General features: G+C 37.9%; 1 protein-coding gene across 1 annotated transcript; it reads left to right on the top strand.

The window, feature by feature from the left end:
- Positions 1-16,549, top strand: tcf25 (transcription factor 25 (basic helix-loop-helix)). The gene is made up of 18 exons (XM_031314241.2): positions 1-353; positions 1,494-1,640; positions 1,751-1,822; positions 2,068-2,192; positions 3,407-3,472; positions 3,594-3,676; positions 5,609-5,739; positions 6,093-6,192; positions 6,803-6,896; positions 7,035-7,127; positions 8,870-8,975; positions 9,092-9,251; positions 10,662-10,749; positions 10,976-11,134; positions 11,220-11,310; positions 11,827-11,906; positions 12,059-12,134; positions 16,039-16,549. The coding sequence occupies exons 1-18, from the start codon at positions 150-152 to the stop codon at positions 16,204-16,206; spliced, it is 2,043 nt and encodes a 680-aa protein (XP_031170101.1). The 5' UTR covers positions 1-149; the 3' UTR covers positions 16,207-16,549.
- The last annotated feature ends 2,967 nt before the right edge of the window (positions 16,550-19,516 follow it).

Here is a 19,516-nt window from a genome sequence, read left to right as displayed (position 1 = left end):
GACAAAACCTGAAGCGTTGAAACATTTAGAAGAAGAAGAAAAACAAGCCAATGGAATTGATTCCTTGTTGGTTTGCTGTGTCTGTCAGCTAACTAAAAACTACTTTAATCGCAAATATTGTCGTGTATGTGTCCCATGAACAGTGGACAATGTCTACCCGTGCCCTACGAAGGCTCAAAGGAAAACAGCGGGGTCAGGAGGCCTTGGACCTCGGGGATCTAACTTTGGGTGACAGCCCGGAGGAGCAGGCTGCGGGTGAAGAGGAGCAGCTGGACACGGCTAATAGCAAAGCCAGCAGCCGAAAGGCAAAGAAAAACAAGGCTCCGAAAAACGTCGGCAACATTTATGAATTGGTAAGGTGACGGTGTAATTCCCCAAACTAACTAGCTAGCTAACTTACATGTTACTTTTAACATAACGTTACGTCTTTCTTCCGGCAGATGATATCAGCGAGCTCTCTGTTGATAAACCTGGCTAACAAGAAGCTAGCCGTGTATAGTTAACGTTAGCTCGTTTCTCTGCTTATTTAACTAAACTAGATACATTAAGGTTAAAGTTAGCTAGCAAGCTGTCTATCGCTTCAGAAAATCACTGGGAAGTAGTCTACAGCACCAACCTGAAGAAAACGCTGACAAAAGAGGTCCAGCGTAGGCTACTGTACAGTGCAACAGCATGTTTACTAACGTTAGCCTTTAAATTGTATTCTTATACTGTAAGTGACACAAAATGGAGACATAGAACGTTAGCTAAAAATCTGCACAGGATGCAACTTGTCTGTCCTCTCTTTTTTGGTAAATACAAGTATCTATCTATTAATTTTTGTCAAATGTTGGACAGATGAAAATGTTCAAAACTAATAAAGTAAAATTGATTGTGGATTCGTACAAGCCTTGCCTTTGATCAAGCTAATATCAATATGTAGTGACACTTGAATTGAAAGTACGTAGAAAGAGTTATTCTCATTAAAATTAACTATGAAAAAGAAACTTAGACAATTGATTTGAGCAGTCATGAAACGATATGTGCTTAGTGTTATCACTGTAAATCTAGACATCACCTCGTTATTATATCAAGCTGAGATCTACTTTACATTAACTTTTTAAAAATCATAATGCATGACTGAATGCATTGATGACGTTTTTTACTGTGTAAAATCAAATGATCAATTATGCAGGTTAATATTAATAGTTGTAACAACAGTAAGCTCATTTAATGTGTGAGCTGTTTACATCAAGACCTATTAAATCTGTACCCTAATCTTACTATTTATTCACGCCGCAAACCATCCACAAGCTATGGTTCACAACATTGAGTATGTATTTCCTTTTTCTTGTCATCTTGAACACACGGATCTTGTCCATGATTTCAGGAAGAGATGATGTTGTCTTGATGTTGAAGTCTGTTGCGATGTTCCATCTAGCTATGGGGTTTTTACTCACTTTTAGCACTGCTTTACCCAACACACTCTCTTGCCAATGTCACCTTTTTACTAGATTGGTGATGCAGACAACGAGGCAGAGAACATCTCACCTGATGAAGAGGCAGAGAAACCAGATGGAAATAAAACAAGTGGCACGGAAAAGATTGATAACCCAGGCATTAAGAAACCAGATCAAAAGCAAGAGGATGTGTCTACAAAGGTAAAGGTGAAGCAATGTGAGAAGGATGTCTTTCTGTGATTCTCTGATTTGACTCTCTGATTCTTCTGATCTAAATTTGCTTATATTACACTGTCATCTCTCTTTAACAGCCTTTATCTGGAGACAGAGTTAAAAAGAAGAAGAAAAAGAAGAAGACAAAGGTGATACTAGAAGGTGGTCAGGTAAATTTGTTGAAAAGGGATTCTGTAACTGCTCTGGTAAGACATTAAATACAATAAATGATAACCCGCACTATATTCTTAGAATGACTGACCACTTTATTAATATCATTCATTACATGTAATAAAAATCATTTTACTGATAATAACACTCTTGCAATCAATCTTAAGATCCAGAAACTACACACACAATATACAGACTGTAGCGTCTTTTGGGAAGTGAACAACACATTTTAAATGATTTTCAGGAGGCTGTACCAGATGATAACATTGATTTATTGCTGGAGAACCTGGAGCAGACCAATGGTCTGAGTTTGCAAAATGAGGATTGCGGAGGCTCTGACAGAAGATCTGTGCTACATGTGGAGCACAGGTGAGGAGCCCAACATCTTTCATGTACACAAAATAGATAGATTCAGATCAGATATCTTGGTCAGTGGTCAGTTCAGTAGCCTCACGTACTATCACTATAATATACATGTCTGTGTAATTCCTAATTGCCACCATGTGGTGGCGCTTGGCTCACACAAGAAAAGCCAACTATTTGGAGACTGTCTGTCTCAGGAGATGCACTGCATTGAATCAACACAGAATTACAAAAGGTTAAAACTTGAAATATGTTAAACATCTGGCCACACAACGAGTGATGTTAGAGCAGATTATTTCAATTAGCTACCAAAGGCAAATTACCTGTGTTGATAGCAAAGCATGTGATGTCATGTGCGTGGCTGTTTTCGAGTTTGCTCACCTGTTGCTAAGCATGACGCCCCAAATTAAATGTGCAAACTCTGCACAGCCATTATGTCATTGATGGATTGTCCATAATAAAATATATATATATATATATTATAACCTCCACGGAAACCTTATTTGCCACAATTTTTGTTCATTGGCAGAAGATACCGTTGAAATGTAAAAGTTGACTTTGCTAACCTTAAAACAGGCAGAATATTCTGCACACTGACAATCACAAATGATGAGTCTTGGATTGGGTGTCCCACTGGTATGATTAGTTAGCTAATATTGCCTTCCATATGTTAACTATTTGTTTAGTTTGTTGGTTGATGGTTACCAGTCAACATGTCAACGTTGCCTCATTCTTAATGTGACAACTATTTTAAATCACTACTGTGACTGGTTGCCTATATTCCTTTTTAGATTTCAATTCCAACCTTAGTAATGAAGTTAGATTTTTTTACTGAGTTGTCCATGTTTATATAGCCTGCATGAAACAACACAGTAAAAACACGGGAAGTATCTAAGATGCACTTTTAGTAGTCCGTCTTTGGGACATTGTAGTTTCACCACGGTAGACCCACATCAATAACATCCACCGTTGCATAATTACATTGACCTCAATGTTGACCTCATGATGTTTTACATCGAGGTCAAGAAAAATATTTAGGAAAAGGCACAGGACGTAGTTTTTTTTTTTTTGACTATTCGACCGCAGCCCCAGACTGACGCATCTAAAATATCTAAATCAAACAGCCCCTATGTATCCCTTGGAATGTGTTTCCTCAGCCGGCCCACTTTGTCATTTAGCCTGTAAAGATCTGAATGTCCTTTTCTGTGTCAATACATTAGGAACCTCAACCCAGAGACGGAGCTGAAGAGATATTTTGGGGCTCGAGCTGTTCAGGGGGATCAAAGGTAAAAAGAAAAGTGAAAACGTTTTGAGATTGTTAGGATTAAAATGGCCCACGTCGTCTGTATATATGCAGTATATTCTCGTGCTCAATTTAATGTTTTTATTTTTTATTTTTTTTGACAGACCTCGACAGAGAAACAGACAGTATCACCGTAGCACCTGGATGACCAGTCCTAAAGACAGCTGGCCTCGCTTCAGCCGCCCAGGTAGGCTTTTCCTCACGGTCAGCTTTTTTAAATGTATCATTTCAGGCTGAAACTGACTGTTGACATTGTAATGACTGTCCTCTTTGTTGATATAATGAGCTTTTGCACAAAACAGTAAAATAATACAATACATAATGTAATATTAGCTACTTTGACCCCACTTGACTCCTGTTTTTCTCTTAATATATGTTGTTTAAAATTGAAAACACTATTGGCGTCATGGTGGCTAAGTGGTTTTAAGATTCATACACCAAAACACAAACGCATATGAAACATTTATATACCTCCGCGCCAGCGCCAGTTATCCGTCTGTCCCATTCTCGTGAATGTGATATCTCAGGAAGGCTGTGAGGGAATTTCTTCAAACTTGGCACAAACTCAAAGATGGACTGATTAGAATTTTGTGGTCAAAGGTCTAGGTCAGTTTGACCTAACAAAACACGTCTAATAGGACAAAATTGTCCTATTGGGTATATAAAATGACATTTTCTATACCCAAAAGTTCAAAGGTCAACTTCACTCTGACACAATGTTCCGCCATAATGCTTTTCTGGGCATTTTTTTAACACCATAACTCAGGAACAGAAGAGGAGATTGTGACCATATTTCACATTTGATCGGATACTGAATTGGTGTCACTAGTCTTGAAACTATGGTAACTGTACAGATCTTCTGTGCTGCCGTGTTAAAGATGTGCATGAAGCATCCACGTTTTAGAATTTGCAGCTTCTTTGCAGCGTCATCCATATTTGAAGCATTGTTGTCATTGCTACGACTTTGTGTTCCTTCAGAATTGGCCCTTTCATGAATCATTTCTATGACGTGAACAATGCAAGGAATTTGGGTTCTGTTTCTCTAAATGAAATTGCACTCTAATAGACAAAGCAGAATAAGAACAACAAAGCTTAACAAAGTCAAGTCAAATCAATTTTATTTATATATCACAAATCAAAAATTTGCCACAAATGGCTTTACAATCTGTTCAGCAAACCACATCCTCTATCCTTAGACCCTCGACTCAGATGAGGAACAGCTCACAGGCTTTGATCTTGTCCCTCCTTGTGTCTGCAACGATCTGCCAATCTGTAACAGCTTATTGTAGGGAAGGTGAGAAGCGTTATCCAAGATGGCTTTGTCCTCCTCTCTGCCACTGCCTCCACACGGTCCTGTTCCAACCTGATCACCCAGCTGGCCTTCCTTGACAGCTTGTTGAGGCTGCTGACCTCCAAGCATTGATGCCACCAACCTTGGCACACCAAGAAGAAGAACAGAGCACTGGCTACTACAGACTGATGGAAGATCTGCAGTACAGTTGCATTTCTGTTGAATCTCCTCAACAATAACACTCTGTCCCATCCTAAAGAGGGCTTCAGTGTTGTAAGTCCAGTCCAGTTTTTAATTAATTTGGACCCCAAGATACTTGTATGAGTCCACCCTCTTCGCTTCCTTTCCCTGGAAGATGACCAGCACAGATTCCAGTTCCTCTTGCTCATTGATTTAGCTGATAATGAGCTTCAGGTGATTGTCATTGCACCATGTGAGGAAGCTCTCTATCAGTCCTCTGTACTCCTCTGGAAAAAAATTGTCTAAGTAAAGACAGCATGTTTTCACTGGAAATGATTCACTGGAATCATATAGTGATAACTTCCATTTAACCGAAAAATACACAATGAAATTATTTTAAAGTCTTCACTTCATATATAATATGAGTCATGGACAGACATGGATGTAAACGGCAACTTGACTGGTTGGCGGAGGCATACAACCACAAAGCAGTAGTTCTTCTTACACTATGATATCAATTGCACAAGCTCCATTTGTTATGTACTCTTGCTTATTCAATTAGTGTGAATTAAATATATCTTCACCATTTACCACACTGTTGTGTCTTCCTTTATGTGTTGTTCTTAACTCGCTTTGATGTCTCCATAGGAATCTCAATGACCTTACTGCAGTCAAAGGATGGCATTCAGTTCTTCACCTTTGAGCATGGTCGGGACTACCAACAAGTACAGTTCAAGTTCCTGGATGCTGTCGAGTCCATGGATCCCAACAACATTGTGGTAAAAAAGTTAATTTCTACTGTGCAGTGGCAAGAATGGTCACGTAACATTGCATAGACAATGTTATCTATTATAGCCTTTTTAACCATTGAAGTGGCATGAAACAATTCTTTTGAATCATCAACTGACAACTGCAATTAAAATAACCTCAGTCTAAGTCATATAAGACTGTGTACCTAAAACCATAGGAGAGAAGTCAGCGATAGTGTAACCAGATGCATTTTTAATAAATTTGGACTCATGTCTTGTAATCAAACTTCTCCTGTTGAAAGCATTTTCTCTCTGCAGACTTTATGTCTCACTCTGTCTATCTCTGTCAATTTGACCATTGTCTCTTCACTTTTTCTGTTCAGGCATTACTACAACTCAACCCCTACCACATTGATTCCTTGCTGCAGCTCTCTGATGTCTGCCGCATACAGGAGGATCAGGAGATGGCCAGGGACCTCATCGGTGAGGATCATAGGCTCCTTCTGTAAATCACATCAACTCTAAACCAAAGACTGTAAATTTATTTAGGGTCCAGCAATGACCCATACTGATGCTATTTGTTGTATTAATTGCATGGCGATGATTTCTTCCTATATATTCTTAAGCTATTGGCAAATAGTAAACCTAGACCAAGTTGTTCCTGGCTCAAGAAGAGCTCCTTCCGTTCCAATTTCATCAATTTTATCAACTCTAGATTTTGGAATGTGTTAGTTTCATCAGTGTATTGCTAGAGCATGGTGTTAACTTATAAAAATGACTCAAGATGTTGATATGAGATGCAAAAAGGGCTGTAGTTAAATTACTGATGATTCCTAATTTTTTATCAGATTATCAAGCTTAATAATTATGGTTACGTTAGGGCTCAGCATGATTGTGCTTTTGGAAGATGTAAACCAACCAGACAGCCAGAATTTTAGAATTCTATGAATCAGTAGTTTGAATCACGATTATAATATGAATCGATTTTTTTTTTGCACCCCCCCCTACTGTTTTCTGTTCATTGTGCCCAGTTTTCTGATGCTTCAGTGACATTTTTTGTTGTGGATATAAAGAAATTATGATTTATTTTCAGAGCGGGCCATGTACAGCTTTGAGTGTGCCTTTCATCCTTTATTCAGTCTGACCTCGGGTACCAGCAGACTTGATTATCTGCGACCAGAGAACAGGTTGGTCATTTTTTTTCCCTCTTTTTTTGCTTTTGTTAGACAACTTGCTTTTGTGAGACAACTCTAGATTATTGTTTGTAACTTAAATTGTGTTTGAAGGACTCAGCCCTTCAATGATTTAGTCATCTCTGTTTGCAGGGCATTTTATCTGGCTCTTTATAAGCACATGATGTTCCTGGAGAAGAGAGGCTGCCCACGGACGGCTCTGGAGTACTGCAAGCTGATCCTGAGGTACAAGAGGAAAAGCTCGAGCACTGGGAAAGACCAGCTATAGAGTTAAAGGGAAACTGAGAGATACATAAAAACCCCACACACCTCTCCATGGTGTCTTTATGACTAACTCATCTACTCTGTTTCCATTATCTCTGAACACCACTCTATTCCTAGTTGTGTCTGTAGGTTCTGTATTGACATACATTGACTAGTATTGCATATTATCACATGCTAGCTAAACAAAAAGAACTCTTCTTTCCCTAAATAAAGTAACCACCAACAGCAGTCATCAGACTTGGAACATAGTCTTCTAAGACTGTTAACTTAACAATTAGGTTTGTATTCTGACAGTGGTTATTCTTTTTAGGCACAGGGGGAAGTCCAAAAGTAACTTTTTGTTTGTTTTGTAACATAGTTATGTGTTCTATTCCATGATTCCGAGTGTGACTACATATAACGATCAAGGATGTATACGGTGGTAAACAATTGAACATGTGTTTCAGACAAGACCTTCCAAATTCCTTATGTGATATTTTATTGATGACGAGATGTTCTTTAAATACATTGAATGCTTTCCACCATTTAATAAACTATAACAGGGATATAGTGAAATACAGGCTAATGCTAGATAAAACACTGATAAAATCCCAAAGCAATATAAATGTTAAAATCTCATTACATAACATAGAACCTTCCGTATCCCGATCACTTCCGTTAGGCTTTATAGGGCTGTTCCCTGGCACTGTTAACTACATAATGGTCAATTCTTATCTATGACTTTCTTCAAACTCTGGCTTCCTTACTTAATGACAGCTATGTTCTGGTCCTTTTGTAAAGCAACAGTGTGGGAATGAAGGATGACAGCTGTCCCTCTCTTACCAGCAGTGAATAAATCACTGTTGGCTTAAAATGGCAATATGATGGATAACAAAATCTGTTTGAAGAACGGTCTCACATATATGATGTGATTTACACTGTCAATCTTGTGTTTTAGAGAAAATAAACAATACTTGGGGGTATTAAATGCATCATGGTGGATTTTGAAGGAAACCAGAAAAAATAACTTATTACACTATCATTGCAAGTAGCAATTTGTGCACAGAGGAGCCACTCCATTGTTACTTAAGCTCAAGCTTCAAAATTGACTCTGAAAGCAAATAGCAGAGCAGTGGGATTTTTGATGCTATCTGGTTTCTGATGTCCTATTTATTCTTTTATGTGAAGGTGGAGTCTAACAAAAAGTGTATTGGATTAGAATAGCAAATTCAGCAATTATCTCCTCAAGGTCTGCTCGCTGTCAGTTCTGTTTGTGCGCTAAAAAAAATCTGGTGTTCATTCACAGCCCTGGCTCTGTAAATGGGAAACGAACAAAGTGGCACAGACCAAGCTGCACAGCACTATTCCATTGTGCTCGTGCACATGACACGGGAAAGGCCATGGATGTGTAAGAGAAAGGCAGTGGGAGCGAGAGGGACAGTAAATCTGGCACATGCTAACATGCTGAAGGAGCTGTTACAGGAGGGGTGTATTTGTTTGGGTGTTGAGTTCAAATATCAACAATCTTTTTACAGAATCGCAGACTCCACCTTTTTATTTTTATTTTTTAAGGACAGAACAGTGTGTCACACGGGTTCTTTTTAATGTTACACCCTGGAGTGTGGGATGAGAGTTTTAATTGTATTTGGTTTCAGATATGCCTTTGGTTCAAGTGTCTGTAGTATTCATTTGCTTCTGTTCTTGTTTGCCACTCTTTTAATTAGTTTGGACCCAGACTCTGACCCACTTTGCATGCTCCTGCTCATCGATTTCCTGACACTGCGCTCCAGAGAGTACCAGTCTCTCCTCCAGTTACATCAGGACTGGGAGGTAAAGTGTGCTTGTGTGTGCTTGTGTGTGCGTGTGCGCGTGCGTGCGTGCGTGTGTGTGTGTGTTCCAGTCTTAACGTTTCAGTCTGATACAGAAATAGTTTGTTTTTGTTGCAGGAACACAGAAATCTTTCTCAGCTGCCAAACTTTGCATTCTCCACTGCACTCTGCCATTTCCATCTCAGTCAGCAGGAAGATGTAGACCCTGAAGAAAGTGACAAAGAAAGACACAAAGCTGACCAGTTGCTGCAGAATGCTCTCATCATGTTCCCCGGAGGTTAGACTCTTAGAAATGAACCGCTTCCAGTCTATGAATATTTAGACATGATTGCCTTTCAGTCACTTCTTCTTCTTCTGTTTATGGCATGACTAAAAAGATACTACTGTGGTGCTCATAAGTTTATGAACCCATGCTAAAGTTGACTAAAAAGAGGAATAAAAAAATCATCTTTTGGAAATTGATCTTAATGCCTTAATTTAAAAAAAAAAATGGAAAAAATCCAACCTTTAAGGGCACCAATTTTCTTTGTGAATGAAAAATGTATCATAAATAAATGTTCTTTCTTAAAATACAGGAGGCATAAGTATACACACCCCTATGTTAAATTCACATAGAGGCATGCAGATTTTAGTTTTTAAAGGCCAGTTATTTCATGGATCCAGGATACTATGCATCCTGATAAAGTTCCCTTGGCCTTTGGAATTAAACTAGCCCCACATCATCACATACCCTTCACCATACCTAGAGATTGACATGGGGTACTTTCCATAAGATCAGCTCTCAATGCAAATCAAACCAGCTATTAGGCTAACTGAAATAAAACCATGCCAATCTCTAGGTATGGTGAAGGGTATGTGATGATGTGGGGCTATTTTAATTCCAAAGGCCAAGGGAACTTTATCAGGATGCATAGTATCCTGGATCCATGAAATAACTGTCCTTTAAAAATAAAAATGTGCCTGCCTCTATGGGAATTTAACATAGGGGTGTACTTAATTATGCCCCCTGTATTTTAAGGAAGAACATTTATTTATTTACAATACATTATTCATTCACAAAGAAATTGGTGTCCTTAAAGAGAGGGAGTAAGAGCAGCGGTGCCAAGAGAATTAAACAAAACGTATTTGTATACGTTTAACGTTCTAATGCTGGGTTTTAACAGGGAGTTTTGCCTGTAAAACTCTGCTACCGCTCTGCAAAAGGCAGACTAGTGAACATCCGGGCAACCACTAGAAATGAATTGAACGAGCGGTTGAAGCTGCCTGTTAAGATCCTAGTTTTATACAGTCTATGGTGAAAACCCACCATAAAGCACAGTTAGACAAAATTTAAGTTGTTGTTTTTTCAAAGTGTGCGGCGACCTGTGATGACTGCCCCACTGTCATTTCCAACCAATTACATAATTTGTCCCGCCCCGGCTGGTAGTGACCCAGGTCATGCGTAATTTACAATGAAATCAAGCTTAGTCTACCCTGATCAAACCCACCTCATTACCTGGGTCGCGAAGCCGAGTAGATCAAGGAAGGTTACCCCATTCAAACACACAGTCGACCTGGGTATAACCCTGATTGAGCCATTGGTGTGAAAGGGGTATAAAATAGTAGGGATTACTTGCCATTTACATCAAGGATGTTGTAAATATGTACTTTCACCTACTTAATGTTGCTGTAAATGTGTTTCCTGCAGTCTTGATTCCTCTACTGGATCTCTGTACTGTGCAGCCAGATCCCACTGTCACCTCACATGCCTTCTTTGGCCCAAAGAGCCAGATAGGGTAATGCATGCTCCCTTTGTTTTTTGAAGTTTTGCAATGAATCAATTTCAGTGTATCAATTTAACCACATTAATTTATTTGTAGCATTCAACCAATGTTTTATATTATTCCTATAAATCTTTTCATGTCCTTTATTTTTTATCCCTATTTTGTATCCACTTTGCTTTTCCGTTATGTTTCTGTTACCCTAACTTTAAAAAACCTATCCTACCCTCTCTGTCTCTAGGCAGCCCCCAGCCCTGGCTGAACTGACTGCTCTGTATGTGGGGAGAACTCATACCCTGTGGAGGGAGGCAGCAGTAATGCTGTGGTTGGAAGAGTCTGTGAAAGAGGTGCTGCGTCGAGTTGATGCCAAAGACCCACTGGTGGAGGACTGCCAAAACAAGTAAGATCTCAATGAGCCGCTCTGCTGCCACATTTCTGTGCAATTATGTTCCATATGTTAGCATAACTTCATCACTCTGTTTTAGGAGAAAGCAAAGGTACCAGAGTGCACCAAGGAACATCCATCGTCACGTCCTCCTCTCTGAGATCAAAGAAGCCACATCAAGTCTGCCTCTGGTAAGAAATGATCAGCAACCACACTTAAACACAATTCACTTTATGCACAATGTCCTCAGTCCACTCACCAACAGATGATAGAGGTGTGATGGGCATCAAAAGGATCACAATCTTATTAATTTTCTTATGCACTTTTAGGTTTTCCAAATATCCTAAAAAGCCAGATATTTTTAATGAATACATAATCGCATTACAAGAAACACGTGGCCTCCTTGACTGGAAAATTCTACCACAGCCGAGATATTAACACACAGACCAGACAGTTATACAAGAAGCATATAATCTGTGCTATGCATAAGATCCTCACAAAGACTCCAATGAGGGTCTTGATGTGTAATTGTCGGGATAACAAAGATGATAAAATTAGGCTCCATAACTTGGTTCCACACCTGGCTTTTAGGTAGTACAATAGTATCAATAGAATGCTGATCACCTCTTTAAGTATTCATGTATCTCTGAACTCATGCATCCCTGAGGAGGTGAATCTGATCTTGTGTATTTGTTTGATACCCTCAGGAGGTGACCAGTCAGCCTGTGATGGGCTTTGACCCTCTACCCCCACTGGACTCAGTGATGTCGTACACCCGACCAGAGAGGTAATGGAGGAGCCATACAGCTGTGCACATGAAATACCATTGTACAGTCAAAGAGGACTCACATATTGTGCTTTACAAACAAACAGGCTTTTATATCCTCAATTTGCTTTTACACTATAATAAGACTTCTGTGTGTTTTTGTGTACATATAGGCAGCACGTTGGTGCAACCAATGAGAGTACGTTGTCACTGTTTTTCCGGTCTTTGCTGCCAAACTTCAACTTTCAGGTGAGTTGCACAGATCAGGCAAAATAGCTCTGGCAGGAAATAGGTCTGGGAAAATTGATTGATCAGGAATTGTACAGTGCATGGGGCAAAAAAAAAACAAATTGGTTGTCTTCCATGAAAAAAAAAAAAGGGCAAAACACCTAAAAACTGAATTCACGTATGTTATTTATATTATGCTTCTTAGCATCTTAGTTATAATTTGTGAATTTCAGCAAGTTCCTCCTCAACCTAACTGTAGTGATGTCATCTAAAGACGAATACTGGTGCTGCTGCATTGAGGTACAATAAAAACTTCTGTAAACCCATGGTGTGGATGTGGGCACATCATATGATTAATAGCTGTAAGCACTATATTCAAATAAAACTGATATGTAACAACTTGTATAAGCTCCCAGTCAGTGAATGATTCACTATGAACTGACCTGCTCCAAAGCACCGTAACTGATGAAATGAGAAATGTACTTCAGGTCCTTTTAAAAAAACTTTTTCATTGAGTTTACTTTTCAAAATTATTGAATGAGCACAGTGTTGATTGTGTTCATGGTTGGGGTTTCTATTTAACGATTACTAAAATAACACACTGTGCTAATTAATAGCAGGAACCTCCAGGGCTGGTGGAAACATAAACTGGTAAAAGTTCTTGGAAAAGATCTTATCACACATGCTTGAATGATGGAATATTTCCCCCAAAGACTCCTGGGTTACCCTAAGGGGATGACAACTGCAAAAGATGAAAGAAGGCTTATGACCATGTGACTGTTAATTCTGTCCACCATTTCCCAGTGCCACTGAAGAACAAAACAATAACAACATTCATGAAGTGCAAAGTTGTTTGGGCCTTGGCTTTGCTGTCTCTTTTCCTAATAGTGATTTTTTTTTTTTATTTATTAGAGCCCGACCGATATATCGGCGGGCCGATATTATCGGCCGATATTAGGCAGGTATCGGTATCGACATCTATAATGGCCGATAAATTAATATTTAAAAAATGAAATAAAAATGGACGAAACACCCTTCAACCATGTTATGAGTGTTGGCGTTGCATCGTTTGCCCACCAGAGGGCGCTCTACAACGTCCCTGTTGGCAGCACTCATGTTTAACCCTTTAAGTTTCATATCTTAAGTTTGTATTTTTATACATGTTATTTATCAGAACTTTAATATATTTTGATGTTCTGTTGTGACAATAAAACAAACAAGTTTATTTTTAAACTGTATTATCATATTATTTTAGTGAGGCCTTATAAATAACTACAAATAGCTAATGTTAGGGAAATCTGTTTACCTTATGTTTTTTTACGCGTTTCTGGATTATTATTTTTTAATATACATTGGCCGATATATCGGAATATCAGATTTTTAAATCACCAAATATTTGTATCTATATCGGCCTTAAAAATCCTTTATCGGTCAGGCTCTATTATTTATTATTTAATTTATAGAGCCAAGTCAGGTTTACTTCCCCATAATTATTGTGGGACATTTTCTCAATCTTGAATGTTACCTGTATTTTTAGGAACAACATCCATTGAATAATGTTAGTTAAGCACATTCCATTTTTCTGCTTACACTTGAACATCAAACCTTCAACCATTCCCACAATAGCTGGCCTTTATTGTGATGGCTGAATTTTGCTACGCTGTGCAGGTAGTACTGCAGCCTATATTTCAGTTGGAAATGTTTTAAAAAAGGAAATTGAGTGCAACAGACATTAGAATATGTGGCTCATCTGTGTCTTCCAGTTGCTACCCTTGTTTGACAGAATTTTGTGTTTGAGACTGCACATTTAAAAGAAAGAAGTGGATTATTTAAGATCTTTTTGTCAAAGATGTGGATGTTACTTTGAGGCTACCTAGACAGTCCAGTGGACTGGAAAAAAATGCCTCTTTTATTTTTTTATTTGTAGAAATCCACTCAGTTAACCAGAGTTATAATTAGGTTTTGAATTATTTTAAAGCAATATAATGGTAAATTTAAGATGGTGATTGCATAACTTAAACTGCTGCAATTCTTGAGACATCCTTATTGTCCTCAGCAACAAATGAGTGTTTGCTCTTTCTGCTTATTCACTCCACATCTTCAACACCACAACTTTGATGTTTAGGCATGAGGACTTGTGGGACATCCAAACACACACTTTGTAACTGATCTGCGTTTTTGTCTTATTTGCCAGGTTTCGGCCCCATAATAAATATTGTCACGCGGTATTTGACTTATCTGACTTTTCTAAAAAAAAAAAAAAAAAAAAAAGTGCCACCAATCTTTAGTAGATCATCACTGTTTCAGAGATGGAGAACTATGTAAATCTATGGTGTTTAACAGCATCAGCGGATGACTTTCTAAAATGTTCCAAGAGGAAAAGCCATTCAGGAGCTTGTGATTTCATCATATGTTCTCACAAAATTCAAGTCTCAGCACTGTATAATAACATGTATATAGATGTATATCAATATTGTAATGTGAGTAAATCGGTTTTTATACTGTATTTCGGCCTGAATGGTACAGTCTCGTGCACATGCATGAGCATGTGGGTGACATTTTTGCCAATTGTTTCACACTACTCTACTGATCCACGGGTGGCAGTAAGGGAAGAAGATGGCAAGCTAGTAAACATGGATCTACACAATGCACAATTCATGCATTTTATTTACTTTAAAAATCTGCTTTGCAAATGTTTTTATATGGAAGGAAACTCATTCAACACATTTGTAAGACCTCCAGGATGCAGACATTTTGTTTAGTCAAGCAACACTGAATGTTGTTGTGAAAGCCACTATGTGTAGCATTTGAAAATGTTTTGACCTCAGCTAAAAAAAAAAGTTGATAGCAATTTATTCGATGAATGGGCTGAAAGCAACAAATAGACTGAACCCATTTTCAACTGGGCTCCTTTCTATTTTTCTAAACCTCCTGTGATAACAAAATAAAGGTCTGTAATGGTCCATAAAATTGAATAGTGAATAATGTTAAGACTCAAAGGCTACTTTGTGCTGGGAAAGGACTTTGATGGTGCCAGACCAAGCACATTTGTGTGGTTTATGTCCAAGCAGGGCTAAAACAAGCGAGTATTAAAAGGTTTATGATAATTGAGTTGCAACATAAATGTTATTTAAAGAGTTATATGTTTAACTCATCATGGGTCTATCAGTCCACTGCCAGTGTCAAACCAACTGCAGCCACATTAAAATACATACATCAGGTACACCCACACATTGAACATCCTGTGGGTCAGCTATACATGCTTAAAGTTAACAGATGGGCCCGAGGCATGTTTCCATTAGGACAGTTCCATCCGTCGTGATCATGTTATCCACTTATGTAGAGGAAGAGATACAATATGGATAAAGGAAATTATGTTAAGACTAGGGAAGATACGCTGCCCTGTTCTTTTACTGAAATAGAGTTACATATCTGCAAGAAACAAAATGTTGTTATATAACACAACCCTAAATTATCCTGGTATTGTTCTGTTAATGTTGAATGTTTCATTGTGTTTCTAAAACCATTGTCAACGTACTTTAAATGGCATTGTTTGGTGTTAATAACTTACTAAATAAAATAGAAAAACCGTAGGACCAAATCCTTATGGTCTGACAGCTTTAGGTGTCTTTCAACACAATCTAAGTGCTTCCAGCGAGGTGAGACTTTGGAACCAGTAGTAACTATTGCAGGATTTTCTTAAAATACACTTTAATTAAAAATTATAAAATACAAGAAAAGTATTAGATATGTCAGTGCTTGCATTGTGATAGCCATGTCAGCAATTTACTGTCTATGAAGGTGACACAGTCAAGGATAGTTAAAGGGAGCAAATTATCAGTTTGAGAAATTGCCAAATGCTAACATCATGGGTACTTAGATTCTAGATAATTGTGTATGAACGGATGCCTCTTCTCTTAATAAGGGTGGACCGAGGCAGGAAGATGACATGGAAGTGGCTCGAGCCGGACAGGAGCTGAATCAGGAAGTGAATCGTCTGATGGTGGCAATGAGGGACATGCTAGCAAACATCAGGTTTCAAGAGCCACCGAGAGAGGACAACCCCTACAGAGATGAGGAGGAGTGGGACTGAGAGAGGAGGGAGACAGAGGTGGAAAAAAAATGACATTAAGACAAATTTAAATATTTAATGTTTATAGTAATTAAGAAGACATGAAATGGGACTACTGAATAGTAGTTTGTTTTAATTGTCAGAATTTCAGAGTACTAAAGTGAAAAGAGATGATTTGGTGTTACGAGCCTGTCCACTTCTCTGCTTTAGTGGCATTGATTAAAAAAAAATTGACTCTGGAACAATCCAGACAGTTATGAACATGGGGAACTTTGTTTCCAGAGTCTGAAAATGGATCTCTTATGAACCTGTCCTGTCGCTGAAGTTGACAGTGTTATTTGTAATAAACATTTAGCAGTTCCAACATCTCCAGTCATTGTCAGTAAGCAGCACATAATAAGCACACATAATCGGCGCTACTGTTCTTCTTCTGGTTTCTGGCTTTCAGAGAGTTTTTCATGTTTACAAACAATTGACTGATTTATGAAATAAGAACAAAGTTGAAAACAGTTCTTATGTTGAGTGGACGTTCTGTATCACAAATTCAAAATGGCAGAACTGTACCGTTTGTCAGAATCTGAGTTTTTTTTTTTATTCCCTTTGACTTTAGGCCACTAGCTCTTGTCACTTAAAACGCATCGTTAGGAACTCAGTTCAACACTTTGGTTAAATTCTGGGATTTTGTGTTGGGAATAGCACATATTCAGCAAGTCATACCCCTCCCTTTAGGTCTTTAAACACAAACTTATAGTTCATTTTTTAAACCCACCCAAACATTTTGAAGAAATTAAGTTGCATTTTTAAAGGGATGCTGTAACCAAAATCATCTTGTACAGATTTTTCTCTGCTGAAAAAAAAGAGATGTTAAGGAAAACAAATCAGGTAAAAAGCCAATATACGTGAAGCTCTTTTTATAAATTCTAACCAGGTTTACCCTCTCCTCAGACCACGTGCTTTCCTACTAAATAATTAGCTAATACGTTTTTAAATATATAGCAAGGGACTCCAAAAAGAGGATATCAATTATTTGACTACTAATAACAAAGCTATAAATTGTATCACAGTATTTAAGAAGTCATTTCTGATTGGGAAAAATAATCAAAAAAAATGTCTTGGTGAGATCTTGCTGATAGCTTGCTTCTATTGTGACCTGTTGTGGATGCATTTAAGCGATGAGTTGATGAATCTCACTCTGTAGGCTTTATGATTAATTCAGATCTCATTTTCCACAAACATGAATGAAGTTTAGTCCTACCTCCTGCTAATTTCAGCATTTACTAAATCCAAACTATCACAATGGCAATCTGTTCTTCGGTCTTATTTAAGAAGAAATATGGTGGTTAAATGGTTATTTTGTCTAAAAGTCATTTTTTTGAAAAAATGCAGTCTGAGAATCTTACAACTTTTTCTTGGGCCTCTTGCCTGTGTTTTTTATTCTTGTGTAAGTCTTATCATTACCGCAGGATGTCTGCTGTTGTCCTCCTGTTATGCTCGTTCAATGCCGCTCTGTTTGGAACTGATTCTCACATTTCAGTATGAGTTGACTTGCCAACATTTGATTATTTGTGGCTAACTCCACCCAGTAAAACAGTACAGAGAATTAGCCCATTTTTTCCCAGTAGTCTGCTATTGTCCATCAAGTTATATTCAATGCAAGAGTATGGCAGATATTTTATAAATTTTGCTTAAGTTGATTTTAATATTTTCTTGCAGGTTCAGTCAGATACTCATGACCTCACTCATGCTGGCTACTTCACTGCAGGTTATAACTATTGTAACACTGTGAACACATACAGGGAATATGACTCTGGCTTTTCTCAAAGTACATACACAGTAATAGACAGGTTAAAACAAGGACAACAAAGGTAAACAAGGTAAAAATAAGCATTTGACTTCTATGTACAGACAGAAGAATCTGTCTCATGACGACTTACTTACTTTGTCTTTCTCTCAAACCTCTCGGACGAAAATATGTCACATGAGCATACCAGTGGCGCTCCTATTTTTTTATGAATCTTTGCTTTTTAGTCACAATTGGCACACCAGATTTTCATTAAATATAAAACATTAAATTAGAGTCAACCTAAAGGCTTCTTTGACACAAAGAGGACATCAACTTTGGAGACACCGAACATATCACCCTCTACACTTATGGCAACTGTTCATACATCTATGTTACTCAGCGAGCCACATGAAACCAAACAGTGACTGCGCTTGATTTTCAAATTATGTCATTGTTCCAAGTTCACCTGGAGCTATGGGCGAGTTTGTGATAAATTTGCATGTGATTGTCAGCAGTATAGAATGGCTTTCATATCTGTGCCTCAGAGAGCTGTGTGTGTGAGGATCAGACTATCTGATGTGACTCCAATGGTGCCACCACTGCTGCACAGACTATTAGTAATTACTGTATACTTAATGAAAGCGTCAACCGGTACTAGACCTCCAAAAGTTGAAAAAAACGTGTAGCGAATCAAAATAAATAAATGAATACATGCTTTATATATAATTCTAGATTTAAGTTTGACTCGGTCTGCGAGGTCAAGAAACCAAAGGAGTCAAACTTAAATCTGGAATTATATAAAGCATGTATTCATTTTTTTTTACATTATAGATTTTTTCTTTTACTGACATGCCCATGCACACTGTAATTGTTTCTGCTGTTCATATGGGCCACAAAGAAATCCCCTTCTTAAAGCAATTTTATTGTAAGTGATGGAGGATATGTGAGTACTGTATTAAGATACACTTGGAAAAATATAAACCTATCCTATAATAGTGATTTAACTTAGATAAAGGAGGAGATACTGCAGATACAGGAGTTCAAAACAATATCTTTTTGAAAGTCATGCACAGAAAAAAGTTCACAGTGCGTTGATAAGCAATGATTAAGGGGGCTGATATGTGAAGTGGTCACATAGTTGCACATTGTAGTACAAGGGTTCTTTGAGAGGATTAATCTATTACTGTCATTGTTCAAATTAACCACATTCATAAAGCTAATTGGAAACTGTAGCCAGTGGTGGAAAAAGTATTCAGATCCTATACTTCAGTAAAAGTACTAATACTACACTGTAAAAATACTCTGTTACAAGTAAAAGTCATGCATAGAAAATTGTACTCAAGTAAAATATATAAGTATCGTCAGGACAATCTACTTCAAGTATTAAAAGTAAAAGGACTCAATTCAGAAAAATCCTCACATTTTAGAAACTGGAAACAATCAGAACAGTATTTTCAGTCAACTAAGTGTTTAATCGGCTAATCGTTTCAGCTGTACTTGTAGGTCGTTATAGTGTTGGGTAGTTTTATTAATAATGAAACATCGTAT

The sequence above is a fragment of the Sander lucioperca genome, chromosome 3, assembly GCF_008315115.2.
Source record: "Sander lucioperca isolate FBNREF2018 chromosome 3, SLUC_FBN_1.2, whole genome shotgun sequence".
NCBI lineage: Eukaryota > Metazoa > Chordata > Actinopteri > Perciformes > Percidae > Sander > Sander lucioperca.
This window is presented reverse-complemented; position numbering and strand designations above follow the sequence as displayed.

Bases quoted from the DNA above. Each gene is read 5' to 3' on its own strand.
- tcf25 (XM_031314241.2), top strand. From the start codon at position 150: ATGTCTACCCGTGCCCTACGAAGGCTCAAAGGAAAACAGCGGGGTCAG. The intron at 5,740-6,092 runs GTAAAAAAGTTA...TTTTCTGTTCAG, and splicing joins TGGATCCCAACAACATTGTG to GCATTACTACAACTCAACCC. The intron at 11,907-12,058 runs GTAATGGAGGAG...GTGTACATATAG, and splicing joins TCGTACACCCGACCAGAGAG to GCAGCACGTTGGTGCAACCA.